Below are 23,702 nucleotides of genomic sequence, written 5' to 3' on the forward strand. Positions count from 1 at the left end.
CCTGGTTCTATTGCAGCAGAGTATATTTTGCTGGGAATTATTGTGACTTCTACTTTGTAGAGATATTTTGAAGGGTTATCACATATCCTTCCCTGTCTTTGTCTCTTACCTTCTACTCCTGCCTGTCATATTTACATACACACATATTCTCCTCAACTCCAGAAAGGAAGCTCCTCTTACAATAGGGTACCTAGGTATGAGAGGTATCTTCATTAACAAGAGAAAATTAGAACTACTATTGTGTTTCGGATAAAATAATTGGGAGGCATTTTTAGAGTCCTCAAATAATTCAAGTTATTTAGGAAAATAACCATTTCTTTGGAAACATTTATTCTCTATTAAGCATGTATTGGTTGACCTTCATTTCTGCTTCTGGTGAACTGAGGAAGGTGACCCTCTCCTACTGTTACTTTACATTCTTCACAGTGATCACTACAATGGCAGTGATTCTAGTAAGAGAAGGTGGCTCCCAGGAGAACCCTTGGAACTTTTCAAGAGATTGGGGGTTGGTTCATGTGTGGTTTGAAAAAACCATGTATGATTTAAACATGATGCTCTACTTTCCTGTTGAGAATCATTTCAAGGCCTTGAATCCCCTAAAAGTGTAAATATCTTTTAGAAAGGTATAATAACCACAACAATTAGAGTGGTAATTGTAATAATAACAGAGGTGATATTATTACAGGTCCTAGAGTCGACATGGAGATGTCCCATGTGTTCCTGATCACTATGCCCCTGCTGACATGCATGGTTCTGGTCTGTTTACAACAGTGGTTCTCAGAGTGTGATTTCTGGATCAGTAGCATCAGTCTCATCTGGAAATTTGTTACAACTTGTTAAGAAAATGCCCCCCAAGAATGCAAATTCTCAATCCCACTACACACCTAATGAATCTCAAACTGTTTGGTCCTGGCAGTTTGTGTATGAACATACCCTCGAGGTGATTGTGAGCACACACAAATCTGAGAACCACCTATTGCTGCCGTAAAAACTTAGCACAAACATAGCTGCTGAAAACAATACAAATTTATTGTCTCATAGTCTCCGAAGGCCAGAAGCCCAAGCGAACTTGACTGGGTTCTGTGCTTAGCATCTCATAAGACTGAAACCAAGATGTTGAAGGGCTGTGTTCCCTGCTGGAGGTCCTTGAGAAGAAGCAACTTCAAATTTTACTGAGAGTTTTGGCCAAATTTAATATCTGGTGGCTGTAGTACTGAGACCACATTTCTTTGCTGCCTTTCAGCCACAAGCCACTCTTAGCTCCTAGCTCTCAAAATCTACCTGTATTCCTCTTTCTGCTTTCCTATGGCCGCCTCTAGCAACAGTGGGTTGAGTTCTTCTGCAATCCTCTTCCACTCTGCCTGACATCCTTTTGCCCTTCCCCATCCTCTTCTGCACCACCTGCTTCACCTATATTCTTGTTTGCTACATCTCTGTGACTTCTGTTATATCTCTTTTCTTTTAGCACTCAGCTTTACATCGGGTCCAATTAAATAATACAGGATCATCTCCTTATTTTAAAATCTAGTGACTAGAGACCTTAATTATATCAGCAAAGTCCCCTTTACCATGTAATGTAACCTATTTACAAGTTGAACACAAGGGGACCAAGGTCAAGGAGGTCAAAGGTTTACTGGATGTGACTCATCACAGGATCTTCTTCTTGGCTTTCCAGGGTGTTATGTTGCTCACTAGCTGGGCCAGCCTCATTGCGTACATCCTATTCTTGCCTCAAGGGACCAAAGGTATCTGGGGGAAACAGAACTTCAGGACCTGCTTTGTCTCACCAGAAAGTGCAGCCACACATGTATCAGGACACCTGCCTTATGTGTCTCCCTTTTTTATATATTTCTTTTCATCCCTCCTCTTCCCCTCCTACCCTTGTTCTCTAGAGAGGCTGGCTCCTGGTTTTTCCATTTCTGTCCATATCTCCATCTTCCTCCCTAGTTCAGAAGGCCTATAGTGGTGCTGGCATTAAACTTATCCTAGGAATTCTTCTTTAGAAACAATAAGACATAGTGGTTGTAAGCACAGATGCTAAAGCAAGGCAGGTTAGGTACAAATTTTGTGACCTTGGGCAAGTTTCTTAACCATCTCATACCTCAGTTTCCCTATGTATAAATGGGTGATAATGAAAATGTGAGGTCATTAGACAGTATTGTTATTGCTCATGAAAGTAAAGTATGATTCAGTATTTCTAGGCTTGATTCTTGAAATGTTGAAGAAATTTAGAAATTTTCTCCTTTTCATATCTTTTACTTTCTCTTTTTAAAAATATGTTTTACATTACTAACAAAACTTTGTTTTTAACCATCTTGCCCTATAGGATCTCCATGGGTCCCTACCCCAATGGACATGTTGAATTGGACATTCACACATACAACATACAAAGAAGTAAAACTAACACTTTTTGCATATGTGATTATTTCATTGATTTTTCAGAACAAATTCATGAATTATGTGAGAGTGTTACCATACTTATTTTATAGCAAGGAAACTGAAACTTAGGTTAAGTAATTGACTCAGTTTCATATGTGTGGAATAGGTGAATAAACTCCACTAATCATTATTAACTTCTGAATTTTCCTGTCAACCAAAGCTAGCCTGTCATCTAATAAAGCTTTACAGAGTCTGTTGGCAGTAGTGCTTACTGTTGGTGAAGAGAGATTTGTAAAGAGAATCTGAGGCTGGAGCCCTATAGAGGGAAGGCAGGTTTGGGTGGCCTGCTGAGCAACTGGAAAGCATCCCGGACCATTGCTTTGCAAAAGAACAGTAAAAGGAATGGTGAAAACTTGGAAGGGTGAGGCAAAGAGTTAAAAAGATATTTCCCAGGAACACCTGGAAAGAGTGTTCTGCAGTGAATTATATACTCCATTAACATATATATCATATGAAGGCATTCTCTGGAATAGGCTACCTTGAGGAATTTTCTTTCTATCAGGGCACAGTCCAAAGAAACAAGGCATTTGACCCTTGGCTGTTAAGTGACCTGATTTTACTCTAATTTTTCTTTTTGTTAGGTTTTGATTTTTGTGTTGTGAGTGACAAATGGTTGCTAGCATCTTGGCCCAAGCTGCTTCTTTACCCCTGTGGAGAGAGTCTGATATTACCTAAGATACTACCCTACAGACCATGTTAACACCTTTCATGGATAGGCAATTTGATATTTTCATACTTTTCAAGAAGAAAATCTTCTCAGAGATTAAATAAATTGCTAAGAGCTTGTTCTTGGGCTTATAAAATCATAATATATAGAAGAAGACAACTATGCTATCTTTCATTACAGTGTCTGTTTTTTATTCTTTGACCGTGTCCAGTCACTTTTCTAAGTCTCCTTACCAAAAGCAAGTAAAATGAATGTTTTTTTTTTCCTTTCAGTTTAAAGCATTGAAAAATGTGTTTGCTTCACAGAGAATCACTTGTGGGCAAAACAGACTACATTAATTGTACAGATATGTAGTATGGATTTGAGGCAGTGTGTCATTACATCCTTGGAAAGATGAAAATCAGGTGTGTGTGATTTGTTTTCTTGCCTTCTCTTTTGAGTCAATTTGGTTGTTCCACTCAGAGGAGTGTCAGTCTCAAATTTTTTTTAATTAATGAGTGCTTTCCCTATTCCTCCTAGAGATTAAAAAATTGCCCAAAGAATATACTTAAAATTTGGAGAATAATAACTAGTATTTCCAGAAATGTTTTCTATCTACTAAGTGATTTAATCCTCACAACTCTATAAAACACTTATGCTGGTTTTTCATTTGAGGAAACTGAGGCTCAGTAAGTATAGGTAATTTGGACAACCTCACAGTGTTGATTAATTATAGGACTTCAATTCAAACAAAAGTGTATTTCCTACCATTCTGTTAGCTGTTGTTGAATAACAGTTAATGGCAAAATCTCAGTGATATACACTAGCAAGTGTTTAATTCTTGATCCTGTTTCTGAGGTTTGATTGGGAGCTGGCTGACCAGCATTGGCTCAGCTGGTTTTGGCTCCAGCTGCACCTTGGATTCAGGTTTGCTCCATATGTCTTTCTTCCTTTTTGGACTAGTGGGCTATATCTGACGCTCATCATGTACAGGAGGCAGTAGCAAAAGAGGAAAATCTAACCACACAAGCATATTTCAAAAATCTATTCAGATTGTATTTCATAACATTCCACTGCCTAAAGCCCAGTGTCCATGAAATGGGGGAAATAGTCTCTTTCATGGAGGTGAGGGATAGAAGGAGGAGTGACTATTTACTGAACAATCATTTGATCTACCTTCAAAGCCTATGTCTCCTTTGCCCTTCTGAATGTATACATATTGAAAGCATAGGTGGGATGACACTCTCAGTTGGGCAATAGCCATCTTCTGTATGTTTGTCATGCGGGTCACACATGTCATTTCTACTGACTGCAGTTGCTCCATCCTGTGCTCTAGAGGATATTTGACTATGTTTCTCTTCTTTGACACCCTCTGTCATTACTAGCACTGAAAGGGAAGATCATCAATAGTTGAATCTAGAAGACTAGATTATGACATTAACCTAAAATAGAACCATTTTTTTCTGGTTTATGCAATTTCAATCATCTAAGGAATTTGATGGGGGAAATGTTTCTAATACAAGTTCTAGTACATTTGGTAGAAAGTAATCAAGTGTATGCCCCAAATAGCAGGACAGAAACTCTTCTTCTAGCAGCAACCGATTGTTAGAAGGATTACACTAGCCCAGGGAGTGCAGCCAAAGGAGCTTTTCACCTTCCTTTACCTCAGGCTTAATTGCTAGCTGGAAGCTAGGATGCTCCTCAGAGGCAGTGCGATGGGAGTCTTACATGTCAACATCCTGGGTTATGAGGTAGAAATTTTGCAGTACTCATTCCTCATGCATGGTCCTTCATAGTTTGGATATTAAACCAAATTTTGAAACTATTATAGAGTAGAGGCAGAATTCCTAGCTTCGGTCCAAACCATATCAAAAGCTTAATGGCTGGAAAAAGGCCACTGAAAGTTTCTATGATTAGGTTTTCCTCTTTAAGAAATTAGTACCATATAACTCTTCCCTGCCTTTTGCTTTTGAATCTTACCTGTGTCACAAGAATTGGCTGAAAAGATTAATCCCTAAAGGAATAAATTAAGTCAAGTGTTTTGCCCAGCAACTCTTATCCTTTCATGTTTAGATTTATAAGGGCTCTGCAACCTTCAGGACTCTTTTTTTAAAGATTTATTTTTTATTTATTTATGGTAGACATATATATATAGAGAGAGAGGCAGAGACACAGGCAGAGGGATAAGCAGGCTCCATGCCGGGAGCCTGACGTGGGACCCATCCCGGGACTCCAGGATCGTGCCCTGGGCCAAAGGCAGGCGCGAAACCACTGAGCCACCCAGGGATCCCCAACCTTCAGGACTCTTAAGTCTGCTTCTTGGCTTACAGATGGCTTGAAGTCTTTGTTCATTGTTTCCCATTTCTGCCTGGTGCATGCTGGTATCTCTGATGTGACTATCTTAGCATTTTTGTTTCTCAACTCAGCATATTTCGAGTGTCATCTCTTCATGGTTTTGCACTGGAATATCCATAAGAGATTTTATATGCTTTCCTTGGTCCCCCAGCTTATATGCATGAACAATTCATGTAACAATGGCAATTCACTACACAGTCTCACCTAGTACCTTTCACTATTGTGTTAAAATGACCTCAGTAGGAATGTCTGGGTGGTTAAGCAGTTAAGCATCTCTTTGGCTCAGGGTATGATCCCGGGGTCTGGGGATTGAGTCCCACATCAGGCTCCCTGTGAGGAGCCCACTTCCCCCTCTGCTTGCATCTCTGCCTCTCTCTCTGTGTCTCTCATGAATAAATTTAAAAATCTTGAAAAAAGATTGTTAAGATTAAGTTACCTCACTACTGGTTATCCAGCTTCTCTACAGGACTTCCTATACATCATCATTTATTTTGCTACTCATTATTCCACCAGAGCTTTAAAAAGGCTTCCAGTGAACTTCCTCAGAAATTTACAATAACTGTGTCATAGGTTCTGGACCAAGATCACTTAGGTAGATCTGGCCTCAGTCGAGACAGTGATATCGTGTGCATTCAGAAAGCATCTGGCATTTTCATCCTTTCACAGCACAAGAAGGTGTGCTGCCCCGCAGCAGAATTCCGTGCATGTCAGAGCTATCATTTGGCAGTTGGTAGTGTGAATGGGAAATGTGTAAAGTGTTTTTAGGTTTTTGGAGGACAGGCAGCTTATCTGTGCCAACTATTGTTGTGAAGGAACACAAATCTAAATCTGTCTATATGGTTGGATCGCTGCACTTGGTTTATTTAAAACATGGCATTTGGAGAGAGGTAAAATACCAGCACAGTGTGTCTTCGCCTTTTTTTTTTTCTTCCAAAGCAAATTTGTTTGGTCTATTTGCTGTCGCAGTGCAATAAAGAGGCATGTGCCTATTGTGACAGACCTTCTTTGTACTGTTAATTTTAATAGAAATAATCATCTACATTGATTTATAAGGATGGAATAAAGTGGGGACATTGATTCAAAAGAAGAGAACAGCTGTGAACAGTTTGATTTATAATGGTATTAAAGCAAATGATTAAGGTTTAGTTTGTACATTCTAAGGTTGCTTGTCCAGTGGTTAGTTGTCGAAATATATTCAGCAAAGAGAAGTCAATTTCTCACTGTGAAACACACCCCAGATAGAATGTATAATTTATTCTGTTGAGGCCAAGGCCATATTTCGTGCTTGATATGTGGGAAGCTGCTACCCACACATCAGTGGTTCTTAGGTAGGAGAGGATTGCTTTAGAATGAAATAAATAACCTTATCAGACACTAATTTTATGGGACAAGAATGTAAATGCAGTGAGTAATCCGAGAGAATGTAAATAGCAGCAAGCTAATTTTCAGAACCATTGCCACTCAGTTTGCAAAATGGCCTTCTTATTTAAAAGAATGAACCCACTGCCACAGGAAGCATAATATCTATAATGGTCAGTTATGATGTGAAGAAAATAAAGTAGCCTTTTTTTTTTTTTTATGATGCAAATCCTTCATATGGTGATCATGGTGGATCTACTGTGCTTCCTGAAAATCTTTGTGGATCTCACAGACTGACTTTGGTGTTCTTTCTCAGTTTCTCCATAGCCCTCTGCATTCCTTGATCACAACTTGGGTCATACTAAGGCATAATGATTGCCTACTTGGCTCTCTCTATCTTGAAACTGTAAACTACTTGGGGTCAAGGACCAACTCTTTCCCAATACTTAGCAGATGGATATATGTATTAAATACTGAGTGAGTAAAAGAATTCCATGCTAGTTAAGTCCCAAGAGTTTCTCTAACATATATATATACAGGTGCCCTAAGGAGCTCCCAGTTCTTATCTGATTCCAACATCACTGCCTCACAAGAGTTCTGGGTCTGATTTTCCCATCTTTAATTTGATGACTTTCAACAAGATACATAATCTTCAAGTATGTTCTAAGTTTGGGTGATTTATTCATTTTGAACCCCCAAGGTAACCGATTATTTCAGTCATCCTTATTTCTTACCAGTAATGTGTGTTTCTGTAGGGAGCATGACTTCGGCAACTTCACCTATCATTTTAAAATGGGACCCCAAAAGCTTGGAAATCCGGACACTAACAGTGGAGAGACTTTTGGAGCCACTTGTTACACAGGTAAGGGATGATTTGAAACATTCTGTTACTTGTATATGTTTTTACTGTGATTATATGACTCTTCATAAAACTTAGAAATCTCAAATAGAGTGAATAATACACTATGCCATGGTACTAATTACTGAAGCTATGCTACTGCCTACACTATGGATAGTTTTATTGCCCAATAACATTTGAAGTTCTTTTTTAAAAAAAAATATCATATGATTTTTGAAATTAGGTTGATGAGATAATTAAAGAGGGGACCTTGGTGAAGGGGGCTCTCATTGGTAGTAATGAATTCAAAGTCTAAATGAACCATTCCTAGCTCATTTTCAGATGCTAATGCACAGTTGGGAAGAACTGTATTGACTATTTAAGAGCAAAGTATATTACTTTGGAGAATGGAGAATTTATCATGTTGGAAAAATGATCCATTTTTTTTTGGTGTCACGGTTGCCACATCTCCACAGATGACGGCCAATAGAAAAAAGTTCTCAGAATTTAAGTTTTAAAAGTTAATTTTTAATATCTTATGAAGCATATTCTTTGCTATATTAAACTCAGAAATCCATGGAATGTGAAAATTCAAGATTTTCGTGGTATATTTTTAGGGAAATATTATGCCAAATTAATGAGATGTTTCTTTTTTTTTTAATTTATTTTTTATTGTTCAATTTACTAACATAATGAGATGTTTCTTATACTGGTTTTCCATAGCAACTATAACAAATTACCACACACTTAGTATCTTAAAGCATCACAAAGTTATTATCTTATGGTTCCAGATCTCAGAAATCCTAAAGTCAAGATGTTGGTGGAGGTACATTCCATGTGGGGGCTCTGGCAGAAAGTCCATGTCTTGTCTTTTGCATCTTCTGAAGTCCACTTGCCTTTTTTGACTCCTTCCTCCATATTCAAAACCAGCAATGTAGCATCTTAAAATCTCTCTCTGACTCTGACCTCTGCTTCTGTCGTCACATCTCCTCATACCTCCCTTTTATAAGGACCTTATGATTATATTGGGCTCACTGAAATACCCAAGAATAATCTCATCTCAAGATGCTTAACAAAATCACAGCCTTTAAGATAACATATTCACAGTTCCCAGGGATTAGAACATGAACATCTTTGGGGGTCATTATTCAGCTTAGCATAGTCTGCCTTCCACCCCTCCCTCACCATATTCACATCCTTCCCACATGAAAAGTACATTCACCACATTCCTAGATTCCCCAACATCTCAACCTATTATAGAATCTCTTCAAATCCAAAATATCATCAAAATTTCATCAGCTTAAATATTCCAAAACTTATCAACCTAAGTAGGTGTGGGTAAGGTTCTGGCTATAATCCATTCTTGAACAAAATTCCTTTCCATCTGTTACCTGTGAAAGTAGAAAACAAAATATATCCTCCCAAAATGCATTGGTGTCACAGGCATAGGAAAATAGGCACAGATATTCCCATTGAAGAAGGAAAAAATGTAAGGGAAAAAAAAGATTATCAACCTCAAGCAATTTAGAAATCCAGCTGGGTAAATTCCCTTGGATTGGAAAGCTTGGGAACAACTGACGGTATTCCTACTAATATAACATTCTTCTTAAAAAAAAAGATTGTATTTACTTATTTATTTGAGAGAGAGACAATGAGAGAGACAGAGGTAGTGAGAGAGAGAGCTCAAGTGGGAAGGAAAGAGAGAAGCAGGGCTCCATCCCAGGACGCTGGGATCATGACCTGAGCCAAAGGCAGTTGCTTAACTGACTGAGCCACCCAGGTGCCTCTGATGTAACATTCTTAAGAATATTTGTTATTCTATCCTATATGTCTTTGGGATTCACTCTATTAGAAAAGAGGGTACTCACAGAACTTTCCCAGATAATCCCATCTCCATTTTTGGCCTCTGCTGAAATGGTCAAAGCTATCTATGAATCACATGACTAATCTCTTCAAAGAAGTACTCTGTATGACTGAATACAAGCCAAAAGTTATCCAGACAAACAATTGACTTTCTTTCGAGACCATGCTTTCCCCAGAGTGCGTTTTCTAATTTTAGTGCCTTTTGCAATTTATATAGGCTGAGAGTTTTCCAAATCATCAAATCCTGGTTTCTTTTAGCTTAACAGTTCTTCTCTCAACTTATTTCTTTCTCCTCACATTTTACTATACGCAGGAAGAAGAAATCAGGGCTTACCTTCAACACTGTGCTTGGAAAACTCCTCAACTAAATATCAAAGTTTATCATGTACAGTTCTGATTTCCATATAATTGTAAGACACAAAATTCATCTAAGCTTTCTGTCAGTCTTTCTTCCATTTCCCAGGAACATATTCTTCCTTTTTTTCCCCAAGCCCTCACTAGCATCTCCTTTAATACTTGTGTTTCTACAGTCTTTTTTATAATGATTTAGATCCTCTCAGGTACCAGAGGCTTTCTCTACCATGCTCCTCACTTCTTCTGAGTCCTTGCCAGTAAGGCCTTTATATCCCTGTTTTTACTAACAGCCTGTTCAAGGCAATCTTGTCTTTTTCTACTAAAATTCTTTAAGTTTTTCTAATATCTGTCTATTACCAATTCCAAAGCCACTTACACATTTTTAGGTTTTTGTTATAGCAGCATCCTACTCCCCAGGGACTAACATCTGTATGTTTCCAATTGCCATTATAACAAAATACCACAACCTTATAGCTTAAAACGACACAAATTTATTATTCTATAGTTTCAGAGGTCAGAACTCCTAAAGTAAAGGTGTTGGTAGGGCTGTGAACCTTAAGGAGGGCATTCCTGTCATTTTTCAGAATCTGATGTACACCTTCATTTCTTGGTTGTGGTACTCTCATCTTTCTTAAAAGCCACCAGCATACCACCTTCAAATCCCTCTCTGACTTTAACTTTTACCATCACACCTTCTCCTCTGACTTTAACTCTCCTGCCTCTTTTTTTTTTTTTTTTTTTTAAGATTTTATTTATTTATTCATGAGAGACACAGAGAGAGAGAGAGGCAGAGACACAGGCAGAGGGAGAAGCAGGCTCCATGCAGGGAGCCCAATGTGGGACTCCATCCCCGGTCTCCAGGATCACACCCAGGACTGAAAAGTGGCGCTAAAGCGCTGAGCCACCCGGGCTGCCCTCCTGCCTCTCTCTTATGAGGACTCTTTATGATGACATTGGAGCCACCCAGATATTATAAAATAATCTCTCCATCTTGAGATCTTTAAACTAATCACACCTGCGAAGTCCCTTTGTTATTTAAGACAACACATTCACATGTTTTTGGACTTAGGAAATGAATATATTTGTATGTAATTGTTGAAAAATTTCATTAGATTTATGCACATTTTTTCAGTTGGTTGTGATTCTTTCAGTTGGTTGTGATTCTTGTTAGCTCTATGGAAATTTCCTCAAGAAATAGTTAATACTGTTAGGCTCTTAGATATGGGAGTATGTTGGCTACTCAGATTATAGTCTGTAGACTAACACCTATGCATGCATTGTTATTGGTCTGCAATAAGCACAGAAATTGAGAGTAAGGGCTTTTAAATTTTTATGAACATTTTACAGAATAATTTTATGTCTCTTGAATCTAATAATTTTAGGCTTGTGTTTTTTATCTTTTTAAATTTTTGAATCACTCATTTTGTTGCATTATTTTATAATGTTTTGGTTTATGAGGTATTGGAATAACAAAAGTATGCCTTTTCATTATAGATAGCTTGAGAAAGACTGGCTTAGGAGATATTTTGGAGTCAGGACAATCTGGTCTGAAATATAGTTCCTTCAGCCTAGTTAAAAGCAGACTGCATTTTCCTAGCCTCACAATTTTACCTTCATGTTATGTATCAGTATATTTAATCATTATCATACAAATTAAATGAAACACAATAATTAAAACATAATGACTGGTATAAAGTAAATGCTGATTAAATGTAGTTTCCATTTTTCTGGTTTTTAATGGCTATATATTCAGGCTTGTATTAGCCATAATCCACTACTGTAGAAGTCAAGGAGAAGGATATAAATGATCTGGCATGGGAAAACAAAATATTACACATTCACAGATTTTATTTCTTAAAATATTCACATATTTATGTTTTGCTCTTAAATCTCTGATCCAAAAAATTGCATATCTAAGATTACAATTAAAAAATATTCTTTTCCATAGCTTTCAGTCTAGTTACCTAAATTCTGTCAGATAAAGGCAATGCATTAAAAACTAAAAGGACTGTTAAATGTCCAATTCATATTTGTTCATTTAATACAGTAGAATGCTTAAAACTCTTCTTGAATTTCACACAGTGACTTAGCACTGTAATGAGTCTTAACATTCCTTTAATATCTTCTGGTATCTAAAAGGCTTATCTTTCTTTTCAGTTTTCCTACCCTGACTCAGAGAGAGATTTTTTTTTTTTAAATGTGACTTTTCAGACAAGCTTCTCTATTATCTCTCTTGATATTATGGCTCTGCTATCAAGACTAAGCATTCCCTCCCCTAGAATAAAGCCTTAATGAGAGGACTGATGTGATTGTTGACCTTTGAAGGGTATATGAATAAAAAAGGAGAGATAAGAAAATACTGGATATAAACTCCATGCTCAACATTAAAAAAAAAATAAAGGTGGAACTGAGAAAGAAAACTAAATCAAATCCCTATTTGTCTCACACACACACACACACACACACACCCTTTATGAATTAAAGTTCACAGTGGTAGTCAGTGGTGCAATATGCCCATTACCATGCTGGTTTTTCTGTAAATTCATTCTAGATCATAAGAAAAATGACATTAGGAATTTACTGTTGATAAGTATTAAAATATCCAACCAAACTATCTCATTTCAATCGTAGTGTATATGAGGTTGCATATGTATCTTATGATGTTGAAGTGGCAAGATCCTTTTTGGAGAATTTTTACATTATGAAAATTATGAAATTTCAAAAGAGAAAGGATTTATTTTAGAAATTAGTTCTTAAAAAAAGAAATTAGTTTTTTAACTAGATGCCCAAGTTTTTTTTATAAATTCAAAATAATAAAGATTTTTAATAGGCCACATTCTGTGATATTTTTATTAGAAAGCTAAAAAAAAGAATTACTCTTAGAACCAAAGGGAAATGCAAAGGATATATGAAAAAGATGTTGTCTTCCTAACAAAATAAACATACCCAATAAAAGCTGTGCTCAGTACAAAATTTTAGCTTTAAATGCCTTTTTTCTTAAAAAGAATAATAAAAATAAACTAAGTGTTCATCTTAAGAAATTAGAAAAAGAACATCAAAAGAAACAAACAGAATTTAATTAACAATGAAAAATGGAATCACTAAAATATAATACAAAAGTTAAAGTGGATAAATAAATTCAAATTTTGATTCCTCTTTGAAATGATCAATAAAAATCCCTCAAGACGCAAACTATGGAAAATGTATAAAGAAAAAATATATAGGATTACGAATGAGAAAGCATAGATCATTCCAGGAACAGAAAGGTTAAAAGAAACATAGTAGAGACTATTACATGCAGCTCTACTCTGATGAAACATGCAAACCTAGAGGAAGGAAATAAGTTCCTAGAAAAATCTAAATTACCAAAGTATATCCAGAAGGAACTGGAAAACTGGGAAAAAACATATAAATATCGGAAAGCTGTTTAAAGATCTGTTATCAAATAGCACCAGAATAGATGGATGCATAGCTAAATATTATTAGATATTTATTTGTTTGTTTATTTATTTTAAAGATTTTATTTATGTATTCATGAGAAACACAGAGAGAGAGGCAGAGACATAGGCAGAGAGAGAAGCAGGCTCCATGCAGGGAGCTCGGTGTGGGACTCAATCCCGGGATTCCAGGATCATGCCCTGAGCCAAAGGCAGACAACTGTTGAGCCACCCAGAGTCCCTATTATTAGATATTTAAAGAACTGATAATCAAAATATTATTTACACTACCATTTCAACTCTAGAAAAAGGTAAATATTTCCTCAATTATTTTTTGAAGAATCATAATGATATTATTAAAACTTAAAAAAATATTTTAAAATAATTGTCTCACAAGGAGACAATGATGGTTCTATATATTATTTCTGAGTTTAAATGCAAAAAAAGCCACAAAAAAAAACAAAACAACCAAAACAAAACAAAAATTGTAAAATATAGTAAGTACCATATATATGTATATAACAAAATAGGAATTTTAAAAGAAATATGATAGCTATTATGAGGAAATAAATAAAAATATTTCAGTAGCTCAACTGATTATACCATTAGATTCTAAAAAGGCATTTGATAGAATTTTGCACTTATTTCTGCTAAGAACTCTAAATAGGAATGGGATCAAACTTTTAAAATAAAGGAATATACCATGGAAATGTAGGAATACGACAGGGAAAACACTCTTTATGATCTTGTAATTAAAATTAATATGAGAATGGGGTTAGGTGACTATATAGAAGATAAATAAATAAATAAATAAATAAATAAATAAATAAATAAATAAAGTTTCCATTTGTTCCAAACAGCTAGAAATCAAAACAGGAAATATTTTTTTAACTGAAAAAAGTATATATAAGGACAACTATTTTTCCTATGTAAAATGCCTATTAATTTTATAATTATTTAATGTGAAATTTGTAATTATTTTTATACCATTGAAGTAGAGGTTATGTATACACAAACTTTGTAGTCAAAGAGGCTTGAGTATTAAGTACAGTGTTCACTGTGATACTTGAATATGTTATTTAATGTGTTACCAAAGGTAAGTTGTAGATAATAATAATTTGTACACCATAAGATTATCGAAGGGATATGTGAATTGGTGCATTAAAGTGATTGATGAAGTGTCTGATATTATTCTGATACAGGTTTGTTTGAATACTGTGCTCTTCACTTCCTGGTAGTAGTGGCTTTCTAGTCATTAGAAAATGGGTACCGTGTATAAATTAGGGATTTATTAGATATTTTCTTTAGAAAAATATTTTAATGCAGGTTTAGAAAAGAATAAATTGTGTATTACATTTAATCAAGTATTACTAAAGCAGAAATCTCTGAAGTTATTGGGAATTCAACTTCAGCAAGCTAATAAAACTCATTCTGTCACAGTAAGATAGAATGGAATTTGCTGGAATTTAGTTCCTTATTTCCTTATAGAAAATGAATCTGCGACTTAAATAACAATAAGCATCTGAAAAAAAGAATATCATTGGTGTTTAATTAACTCTCCTAAATAGGTATGATGGAGAAAGAACCTCCGAAGAAGGGGACCTTCTTACAATCATTTCCAGTATTGTTTTGAGTATTGTCTATGAACTTCTATTAGATTAGGCACTAGTGACTTCTCTATAGGTAGGTCCCTTAAAATTGTGCTCAAAAATTAATTATTTGAAGAGCTAAATAATTAGAACTTCATAACTTAAAAATATTGTTAAAATTTAAACTTTAATTTTATACTTTAATAAATACTTGATTTTCTCCTTCTTATGATATTAAGTCCTCATTAAAAGAGTCATCTTTGTGTGACTCACAACTGTAGTTAATTTCCTTGGTGCATTTAAAATTATGAAATCATGAGATTTAAATTTAAAATCAGGGGATTTAAAGTTGAAAATTATTCCAGAAATAAACTGATACTCAGAAACGGAGTAATTTCTGAGACTTAAGCCAGTGTATGCCTCTTTGTGCTATTCCATATATTCTTACATAGGTTATAAGATACAGTAGTTTCTATATGAATTTACCAAAAGAATGAAAGTATAAAATAATGTCTCATCGCACCCATCTGTCTGGTGAATATCATTATTGAGAACTACCTTAATTCGTGATTTATTCATGAGATTCAAAGATTAACTAGTTGGGTGGTTTCCACGGTGACTCTTTAATGTTACAATAAATTGCTTGTGTAGCTTTGTAAAAGGGTTGAAATTGTTTAGAAAGTAGAAGATGTACTAAAAACAAATGATGTGAACTCCATTAAGCTGGTTTATTTCTTTGATCATTGTTATATATAGCTCAATTAGTCTGTTTTGAAGTATTTTTATCTTTATTGTTTAATATTTTCATACCAATCCCATTTTAATTTTGGGATGCTATTTTCCTTGTCTGAAAAAAATATTTTAGTCTTTAATAGAAGTTTCTGTAGGTGAATGAACTACATAAAATACTAGAACTTTAATTTAAAAATCTATTTATTTGATATTAAAAATAGGATTTGAAAAGAAATATGAGGTTATGATTTAGAAATTTACTTTTCACATATATAAATATTTAATTGAAAGACTGTTATTTTTATTGTTTTGTAAATATTGTTTCATCCCCTAATATTAGCATTTTTTTAATTGCTGCATTTTTGTTTTGTTTTGTTCTGTTTGTTTTTACAGTTGTTTTTACAGTTTTTACAGTTGTTTTAGGTACATATACCTAAAGTAGTTATTATATTGGAAATAATTCTTCAAATTGAGTTTTTATGGTAGATTGCTTGGTAGTTACTGTGTTTGCCACTACTGGAATAGGAGTTTAATTGGCTAGTATATTGTCTGGAATTAGATTAATTTCTGTTTTGAGATTATGGTAAAAATTTTGATGTCTGCTACTAGATGGGAACGATTCTCTTTTTGTTTTATGGCCAGCTGTGTTGGCTGTGTTTTCAAATTTGAGTAACGTATGGAGCCCTTTTAAACAAACAAACAAACAAACAAACAAACAATAAAAACAAGACAAAATTTTCTCAAATTCTAGAATGGATTTAAAGTAGTATAAATGTGGAATTATGTAAGCACATATGTTTATCCATAAAGAAAATTACAAAATAAGTACCAAAACCACAAAAACAAAAATTGAAATTAACATTCATTTGATGGATAAAGTTATATCACTGCATATGAGGTGAATGATTATGTTTACTCTAGGCTCTGGGTCTTTCGTGTTAGCAAACACTCACTACCATGTAACATGTGATGTGTCAATTTTCCCCTACCTTTAGAATCAACTACTGCAAATCAAAACTAGTGAGTGCACCATGGCATCATTTCACCTTTTGTAACTGTAAATATAATGACAGTTAACACACAACATGTGCCTCTATTTCCTTCTCAAGAGCCTACGACAACAAACATAAAGTAATATGATGTAATATGGTTTTAGAATATAAGCAAACTATATTAACAATGACACAACTAACTTCTATCAAAGTATTTCCTTTCAATATTTCCTTTCAATAATCACTGACTTAAACACAGTGATTATTTTATGAATGCTAATAAGATAAATTTTATTTAGTAAAGAATAAAAATGAAGTCCTAAGGTGCTATGAAATGAGTGCTCTACATGCTACCTCAGTTTATTAATTTCTTGTTCCCCATAAGAAAGGGGTTTTGGAGGTTTTCTTCACACTTTATCAGCTCACCAATCCTGAAATTTCTTGGGGCCTGCGCATAGGGATGGTCCAAGCCGCTGAACTAAATTTGCTAAATTCCCTTCATTAGAGTTTTGTCATTGCTTTGGACGGTTTTTACTGCTCTTGTGTTAGTTGGAGCTCTTCTCCATCAGCACAGAACTAACCGTAGATAATCTAGAACCTCTAAGAAGAAAAGGGGGCAAAATCCTAATGTTTCTTGAGTATGTAGCTGATACTATCCTAGATATTTCTAGGAGTTTTCATTACTTCGTGGGTCAACTTCGTGAAGTCAACATTATTTTCTCCATTTTAGAGATTAAAAAAAGAAAAAAAAAAGAAACGTTGACCACATAATAAAAAGCCTAAGGTGAATTATACTGAATTGAGTCTGCTGCTCCTAAGAGGAAAATTGACTGAAAATACTGAATTGGTGAGTTGCTAGTACATCAACCACAGAGAACTCACAGAGTCAAATGGAAAGAGAGTGAAAGATTAAATTGAAGGAGGGGAAGGGGTGAACTCTCAACATTGAAACAGATAGAGGAGGGGGATAGATAAAGAGAAAGGTAACCGATAAAACAGACTCTTAACTATAGAGTACAAACTGATTGTTGCTGGAAGGGAGGGAGGTGGGAGGGTGAGTTAAATGGATGATGGGAATTAAGGAAGGTACTTGTGATGAGCACTGGGTGTTGTCTGTAAGTGTTGAATCACTATTCTACTCCTGAAACTAATGTTACACTGTATGTTAACTAATTGGAATTTAAATAAACACTTGAAACAAACAAAAAAGAGGAAAAGAAAGCAAATCAAGAAGAACTGAATATATTCTTACAGTCAGGACTTAGTTCCTTTTCTTGTTTGTATCACCTAATTCTTGCCCATGCCAGATATTTGGTGAAATGGAAACATGACATAAAGAAATTCCTTAACATTTAAATGAGTAAGTTAAACTAAAAACCTATTTTTCTTATAACCTATTAAGTGGTTAATGCGTGTGAATTCTCAAACTTACCAATAAATGTATCTTTTATTCTGTTTGGCAATAAATTCAAACCTTAAAATATTTTTTCTCTTGCACTTTCCATTTCAGTGTGAACAGCAACTATTTTAAATGGGAAAAATGGTATTTAAAACTAAATTTAAAAATTAATGTCAGAAAAGAATAATTATTTTTATATGCTTGAAACAGGAAAATTAACAAAATCTTATTCATAATAATTCAAAAATTTCAAACAAGAAATTTTAGGAGGTTGGCTAACAAAATTGCTTATAATTACCTTGGACAATATAGAACCTTATCTGAGCTGGCAATCAAAAAAATCCACTCCACCAAACATGAGAATGCCTACAAAGTGACAGCATTGCATTTACTCAGGAAGCCCTAAACTACCAAACTAATTAAAGCTTGTCAGAGATCTGAGATTAAGGATTGGGGCATGGCAGCACACCTGCTTTTCTATTTCTTGTCATTCTGTTAAAAGTACAAAAGATATGCTTTGTTTTCACATAATTAAGAAGGAAGGAAGGCTAGGAAAAGTCATAGAAAATCTAACCAGCTATTTTTCTTTCATCTTGACATAACTCTGCATCCTTCTGCAACTCAGCTATCTTGGCTTCATGGCTGTGCCTTCTCAGTCTGTGCTTTATCTTCTTTTTGTACCTCAGCTTTAAATATTTGTGTTTTTCAGAGTTAGACTTAGGACTCTTTTTTTCTTTTCTCTGCATCTTCCTCCAGTTGATTCTACGCATTCCTATGGCCTTAAATGTTGTCAGTATACTTACAATACTCAAATTTGTATCTTTAGCCTATACCTCTTCACTGAGCCTTCATCTCACACCTAAGAATTCCCCTTGGTTTCTCTTCTCTCTAATATGTATAGCTCTCTCCCATCTCTGCTGCTAAAGTCCTGGTTCTAAACCCTGTCCTTTCATGCCAATAGCCATAATCACTCATTAAACAATCTACCAATCCCATGTTTGCTCACTTCCTACATATTCTCTAAATAGCAATCAGAATAGAATGATCATAAGAAACATTGTTAATTTGATCATATTATTTTCCTGTTTGTAAAATTAGGAAGCTTGCTGTTGCCAAGCAGAGAAATCTTTCTTCTTCTTGCTGGACTATGCAAGCTATGATGATTGGTACAGGACTTCTACAAAAGATGGCAGGACCCTAAACTCACCTCATCCCATGGTTACACTTAGGCAACACCTGCATCAGTGTAAATAACCCAGAAAATGAATGACAGAACAGATTTTCCACAGCTAAACCTAGAGAAGAAGCCACATCAAAGAGGTTAGGAAGGGCAGGGACCATTGGGAACCAAGCTGACCCATGAGACTATCCACACGAGGGAGAGCCAGTACAAGCACAGAGAAGGTAGAGGAGCAGACACCACATCAAGTACCTGAAGCATGAGGGACCCACACTGAGGGGACAAATGCCCATAACACTTGGCTTTGAATACTATAGGGGCCTTACATTCATTGGCCCTAACACATGGAACTTTAAAATTCAGAGGCTTGGCTCTGGGAGAGCCAGAGGATATTAGGAAACATTAGGAGTGCCTGCCTTTAAAGAGACAGCTTAACAAATAGTGCCACTGAGATACAGCATAAAGCAGCAGTTTGAAAAATGCCTGGGTTATACGGAAAGAAGATTTCTGTTAATCTCAGAACATGTTCTGGAGAAGCAGAGATCTTTAGGAGACATCTCCAAGAACAAAAGAGCTGACAGTCAACATTCCCCATCCTCTCCCCTAGCCTAGATGTAGGACCAGCTGCAGGAATCAGTGCACAAACACTCTCCACATAGCTTTCTAACAGTGTCCCCTGCCCCTGTGCTCTCCTGTGGACCCACGCTGGCCCTCCAACCCAGCCTCCACAGGAGTTCTCCAAAGCAGAGCCACAGCCAGGCATTGTGCAAGCAACTGTGACAGAGGCCAGCACTACCCCAAAGTGACTCCTGCCCCAGGTCATACACATCAGTTTGACTGCAGCCCCAGCAGTGTGCTGATGGCAGATATCTGGTCTGACTGCAGGCCCTGTGCACCAACAAAAGGTTTCCAGGGGACAGCACAGGGAGAGCATCTCACAGTTCGGTGCAGCTGCAGCTCTACCCACTGTTTGGACTAACCCCACTCAAGTGTAAAGTGGCCCCAGATTGGCCCACTAACAACACAAGGACCACACCCTACCCATAATAGGCAAAGAAAACCATTGCAGACAACTATGCAGAAGTCACATGTGGCTAAATCACAACCGTATGGCACATACAACAGGAGACATCCCTGAAGCACCAGATTCCGGTGAACATGGGACACCGCACTATAGAACACCACAGGACCTTTTCTTCCCAAGGCCAGTATTTTCAAAAGCAGAACATATAGCTGATTTTCCTAACACATAGAAACAGACACAGAATTACACAAAACGAGGAGACAGAGGAATATATACCAAATGAAAGAACAAGACAAAATCACAGCAAGAGAATGGAACAAAATGGACATAAGTAATATGCTTATTAGAGAATTTAAAGTAATAGTCATAAAAAATAAATAAAAAAATAAAGTAATAGTCATAAAGATACTCACTGGACTTGAGAAAAAAGTGGCGGTTCTCAGTGAGACCCTCAACAAAAAGATAGAAAACAACAACAAAAAACAATCAGAGATGAAGAACTCAATAACTGAAATTAAAAATATATTAAATGGAATAGTAGATTAGAAGAAGCAGAACAGATAAGCAACGTGGAGGACAGAATAATGGAAACAAGCTGAATAGGAGAAAGAAAAAATATTAAATATAAAAATAATAATATAAAATGAAAATAGGTTAAGGGACTCAGTGACACCATCAAATGAACAACATTAACATTATAAGGATCCCAGAAGAAGAAAAGAGGGAAAGGGGGGAGAAGATTTATTTGGTGATAGTGAAGGTGAAAACTTCCCTAATCTAGAGAAGGAAACAGAAATCCAGATCCAGGAGGCATGCAGAGTCCCCAACACAATCAACCCAAGGAGGTCCACACCAAGACACATAGTATTTAAATGGCAAAAAGTCCTAATAAAAAGAGAATCTTACAGCCAAGAGAAAAGAAAACTGTTAAATACAACAGTAACTTCATAGACTGTGAGCTGATTTTTCATCAAAAACTTTTCAGACCAGAAGAAAGTGGCATGATAGATTCAGAGTGCTGAAAGAAAAAAACTTGCTGGGAAGAATACTCTATCCAGCAAAGCTCTGATTCAAAATAGAAGGAGAGATAAAGAGTTTCCCAGACAAAGAAAAGTTAAAGGAATCTGTTACCACTAAACCAGTTTTACAAGAAATGTTAAAGAGGACTCCTTGAATGGAAAGAAATAAAGAGGAGTAAGAAGAATAGGAAGCACAAAATCAGTAAAATTAAGTATATCTAAAAAGTCAACCCAGAAATTTATAAAATAAAATGTTGTAAGGTATGACAGTATATACCTAAAATGTGTGCGAGGGGGACAGGACTAAAAATTTCTTATTTTTAAAATGGGTTCAAACTTAAGTGATTGTCAACTTAATATAGATTGTTATATGCTTAAGATGATAAACCTAATGGTAATCACAAATCAAAAACAAGTAATAGATATGCAAAAAAATAAAGAAAAGGAATCTAAGTATAAAGAAAGCCAGAAAATCATTGAAGAAAGAGCGAGAGAAGAAAGGAACGGAGAACTACAAAAACAGCTATAAAACAAGTAACAAATGGCTATAAGTCCCTAAGCATCAGTAATTACTGTGAATGTAATTAGACTAAATGCTCCAATCAAAACACATAGAGTGATGAAATGGATTTAAAAAAAAAAAAACAAGACCCATCAACATGGTACCTACAAGGGACTCATATCAGACCTAAAGACATACAGACTGAAAGTGAAGAAATGGGGGCTCCTGGGTGGCTCAGTTGGTTAAGTGTCTGACACTTGATTTTAGCTTTGGTCATGATCTCTCAGGTCTTGAGATGGAGCTCCACATTGGGCTTCACACTCAGTGCAGAGTTTCCTTGAGATTCTCCCCTTCTCTCTTTGCCCCTCCCCCCACTCACACACACTCTCTCTCTCCAAAATTAAGTAAATAGGGAAGCCTGGGTGGCTCAGTGATTGAGAGTCTGCCTTCGGCTCAGGGTGTGATCTGGGATCGAGTCCCATGTCTGGCTCTCTGAGAGGAGTCTGCTTGTGTCTCTGCCTATCTCTGTGTGTCTCTCCTGAATAAATAAATAAATCTTTAAAAAACAAATTAAATAAATAAAATATTTTGGTAAAGATTCGATTTATTTACTTAAGATGGAGCACAGAAACAAGCAGGGTGGAGTGAAAGGCAAGGGAGAAGCAGGTTCCCTGCAGAGCAGGGAGCCAGATGTGGGACTTGATCCTAGGACCCTGGGATCATGACCCGAACCAAAGGTAGACACTTAACTAGCTGAGCTATTCAGGCGTCCCTAAATAAAATCTTCAAAGAAAAAAAGAAAGTGAAGAAATAGAAAACATTTATCATACAAATGGAAGTGAAAATAATTCCAAGATAGCAATACTTATATTGAACAAAATATACTTTAAAACAAATACTGTACAAGAGACAAAGTATATTATATAATTGTAAAGGAAACAATTCAACAAGAATATATAACAATTATAAATATTTATGCACCCAACATGGGTGCACCCAAATACATAAGCAGCTTTAACAAACCTAAAGGAGGTAATTAATAGTGATACAATAATAGTAGGAGACTTCAACACCTTACTTACGTCAATTTATATCATCCAAACAAAAAATCAACAAAGAAACCGTGGCTTTGAATGACACATTGGACCAGCTGGATCTAGCAGAAACATTCAGAACATTCCATCCTAAAACAGCAGAATACACTTTCTTTTCAAGTGTACATGGCACTTTCTTCAGAACAAATCACATATAAGGACATAAAGCAAATCTCAAAAAATTCAAAAACATTGATATCATTTCTGATCACAATGCTATAAAACTTGAAAACAGCCACTAGAAAAAATCTGGAAGGAACACAAACATACAGAGGTTAAATAACATGCTACTAAACAATGAGGTGGTCAACCAAAAAATTAAAGAAGAAATAAAAAAATACATGGAAACAAAGGAGGATGAAAATGCAATAGTCTAAAACCTTTCAGATACAGCAAAAGTTTTTCTATAGAGGAAAGTTTATAACAACACAGACCTACCTCAAGAAGCAAGAAAAATCTCAGACAACCTAACATTACAACTGAAGGGGCTAGTGAAAAAAAAAAAAAAAAAAAAACAAAACCCAAAGTTAGTAAAAGGAAGGAAACAATGATAACAGAAATAAAATAGACATAAAAACAATAGAACAGATCAATGAAAGCAGAAACTGTTTCTTTGAAAAGATCAGCAAAAATGTTTTCTTTGATAAATCTGTAGCCAGACTCATTTAAAGAAGAGAGAAGAAGAGAGAGAGAAAACTCAAATAAACAAAACCAGAAATTAAAGAGGAAAAATAACACCACAGAACTACAATGTATTATAAGAGAATTTTATGAAAAATTATGTGCCAACAATTTGGACAACCTACAAGAAATGGATAAATTCCTGGAAACATATAACCTCCCAAAATTGAATCAGAAAGAGATAGAAAATTTAAACAGA

General features: G+C 35.5%; 1 protein-coding gene across 7 annotated transcripts in view; it reads left to right on the plus strand.

The window, feature by feature from the left end:
• Positions 1-23,702, plus strand: part of CTNNA2 (catenin alpha 2) — a 1,079,777-nt gene that overhangs the window by 130,814 nt on the left and 925,261 nt on the right. For all 7 annotated transcript variants that reach the window (XM_072769992.1, XM_072769991.1, XM_072769993.1 and 4 more), the window contains one exon: positions 7,555-7,661. In XM_072769992.1, coding sequence (XP_072626093.1) covers positions 7,560-7,661 — 102 coding nt within the window. In that variant the 5' untranslated portion in view covers positions 7,555-7,559. The remainder of the gene's footprint in view (positions 1-7,554; positions 7,662-23,702) is intronic.

This window comes from Canis lupus, chromosome 12, assembly GCF_048164855.1.
Source record: "Canis lupus baileyi chromosome 12, mCanLup2.hap1, whole genome shotgun sequence".
Taxonomy (NCBI): Eukaryota; Metazoa; Chordata; class Mammalia; order Carnivora; family Canidae; genus Canis; species Canis lupus.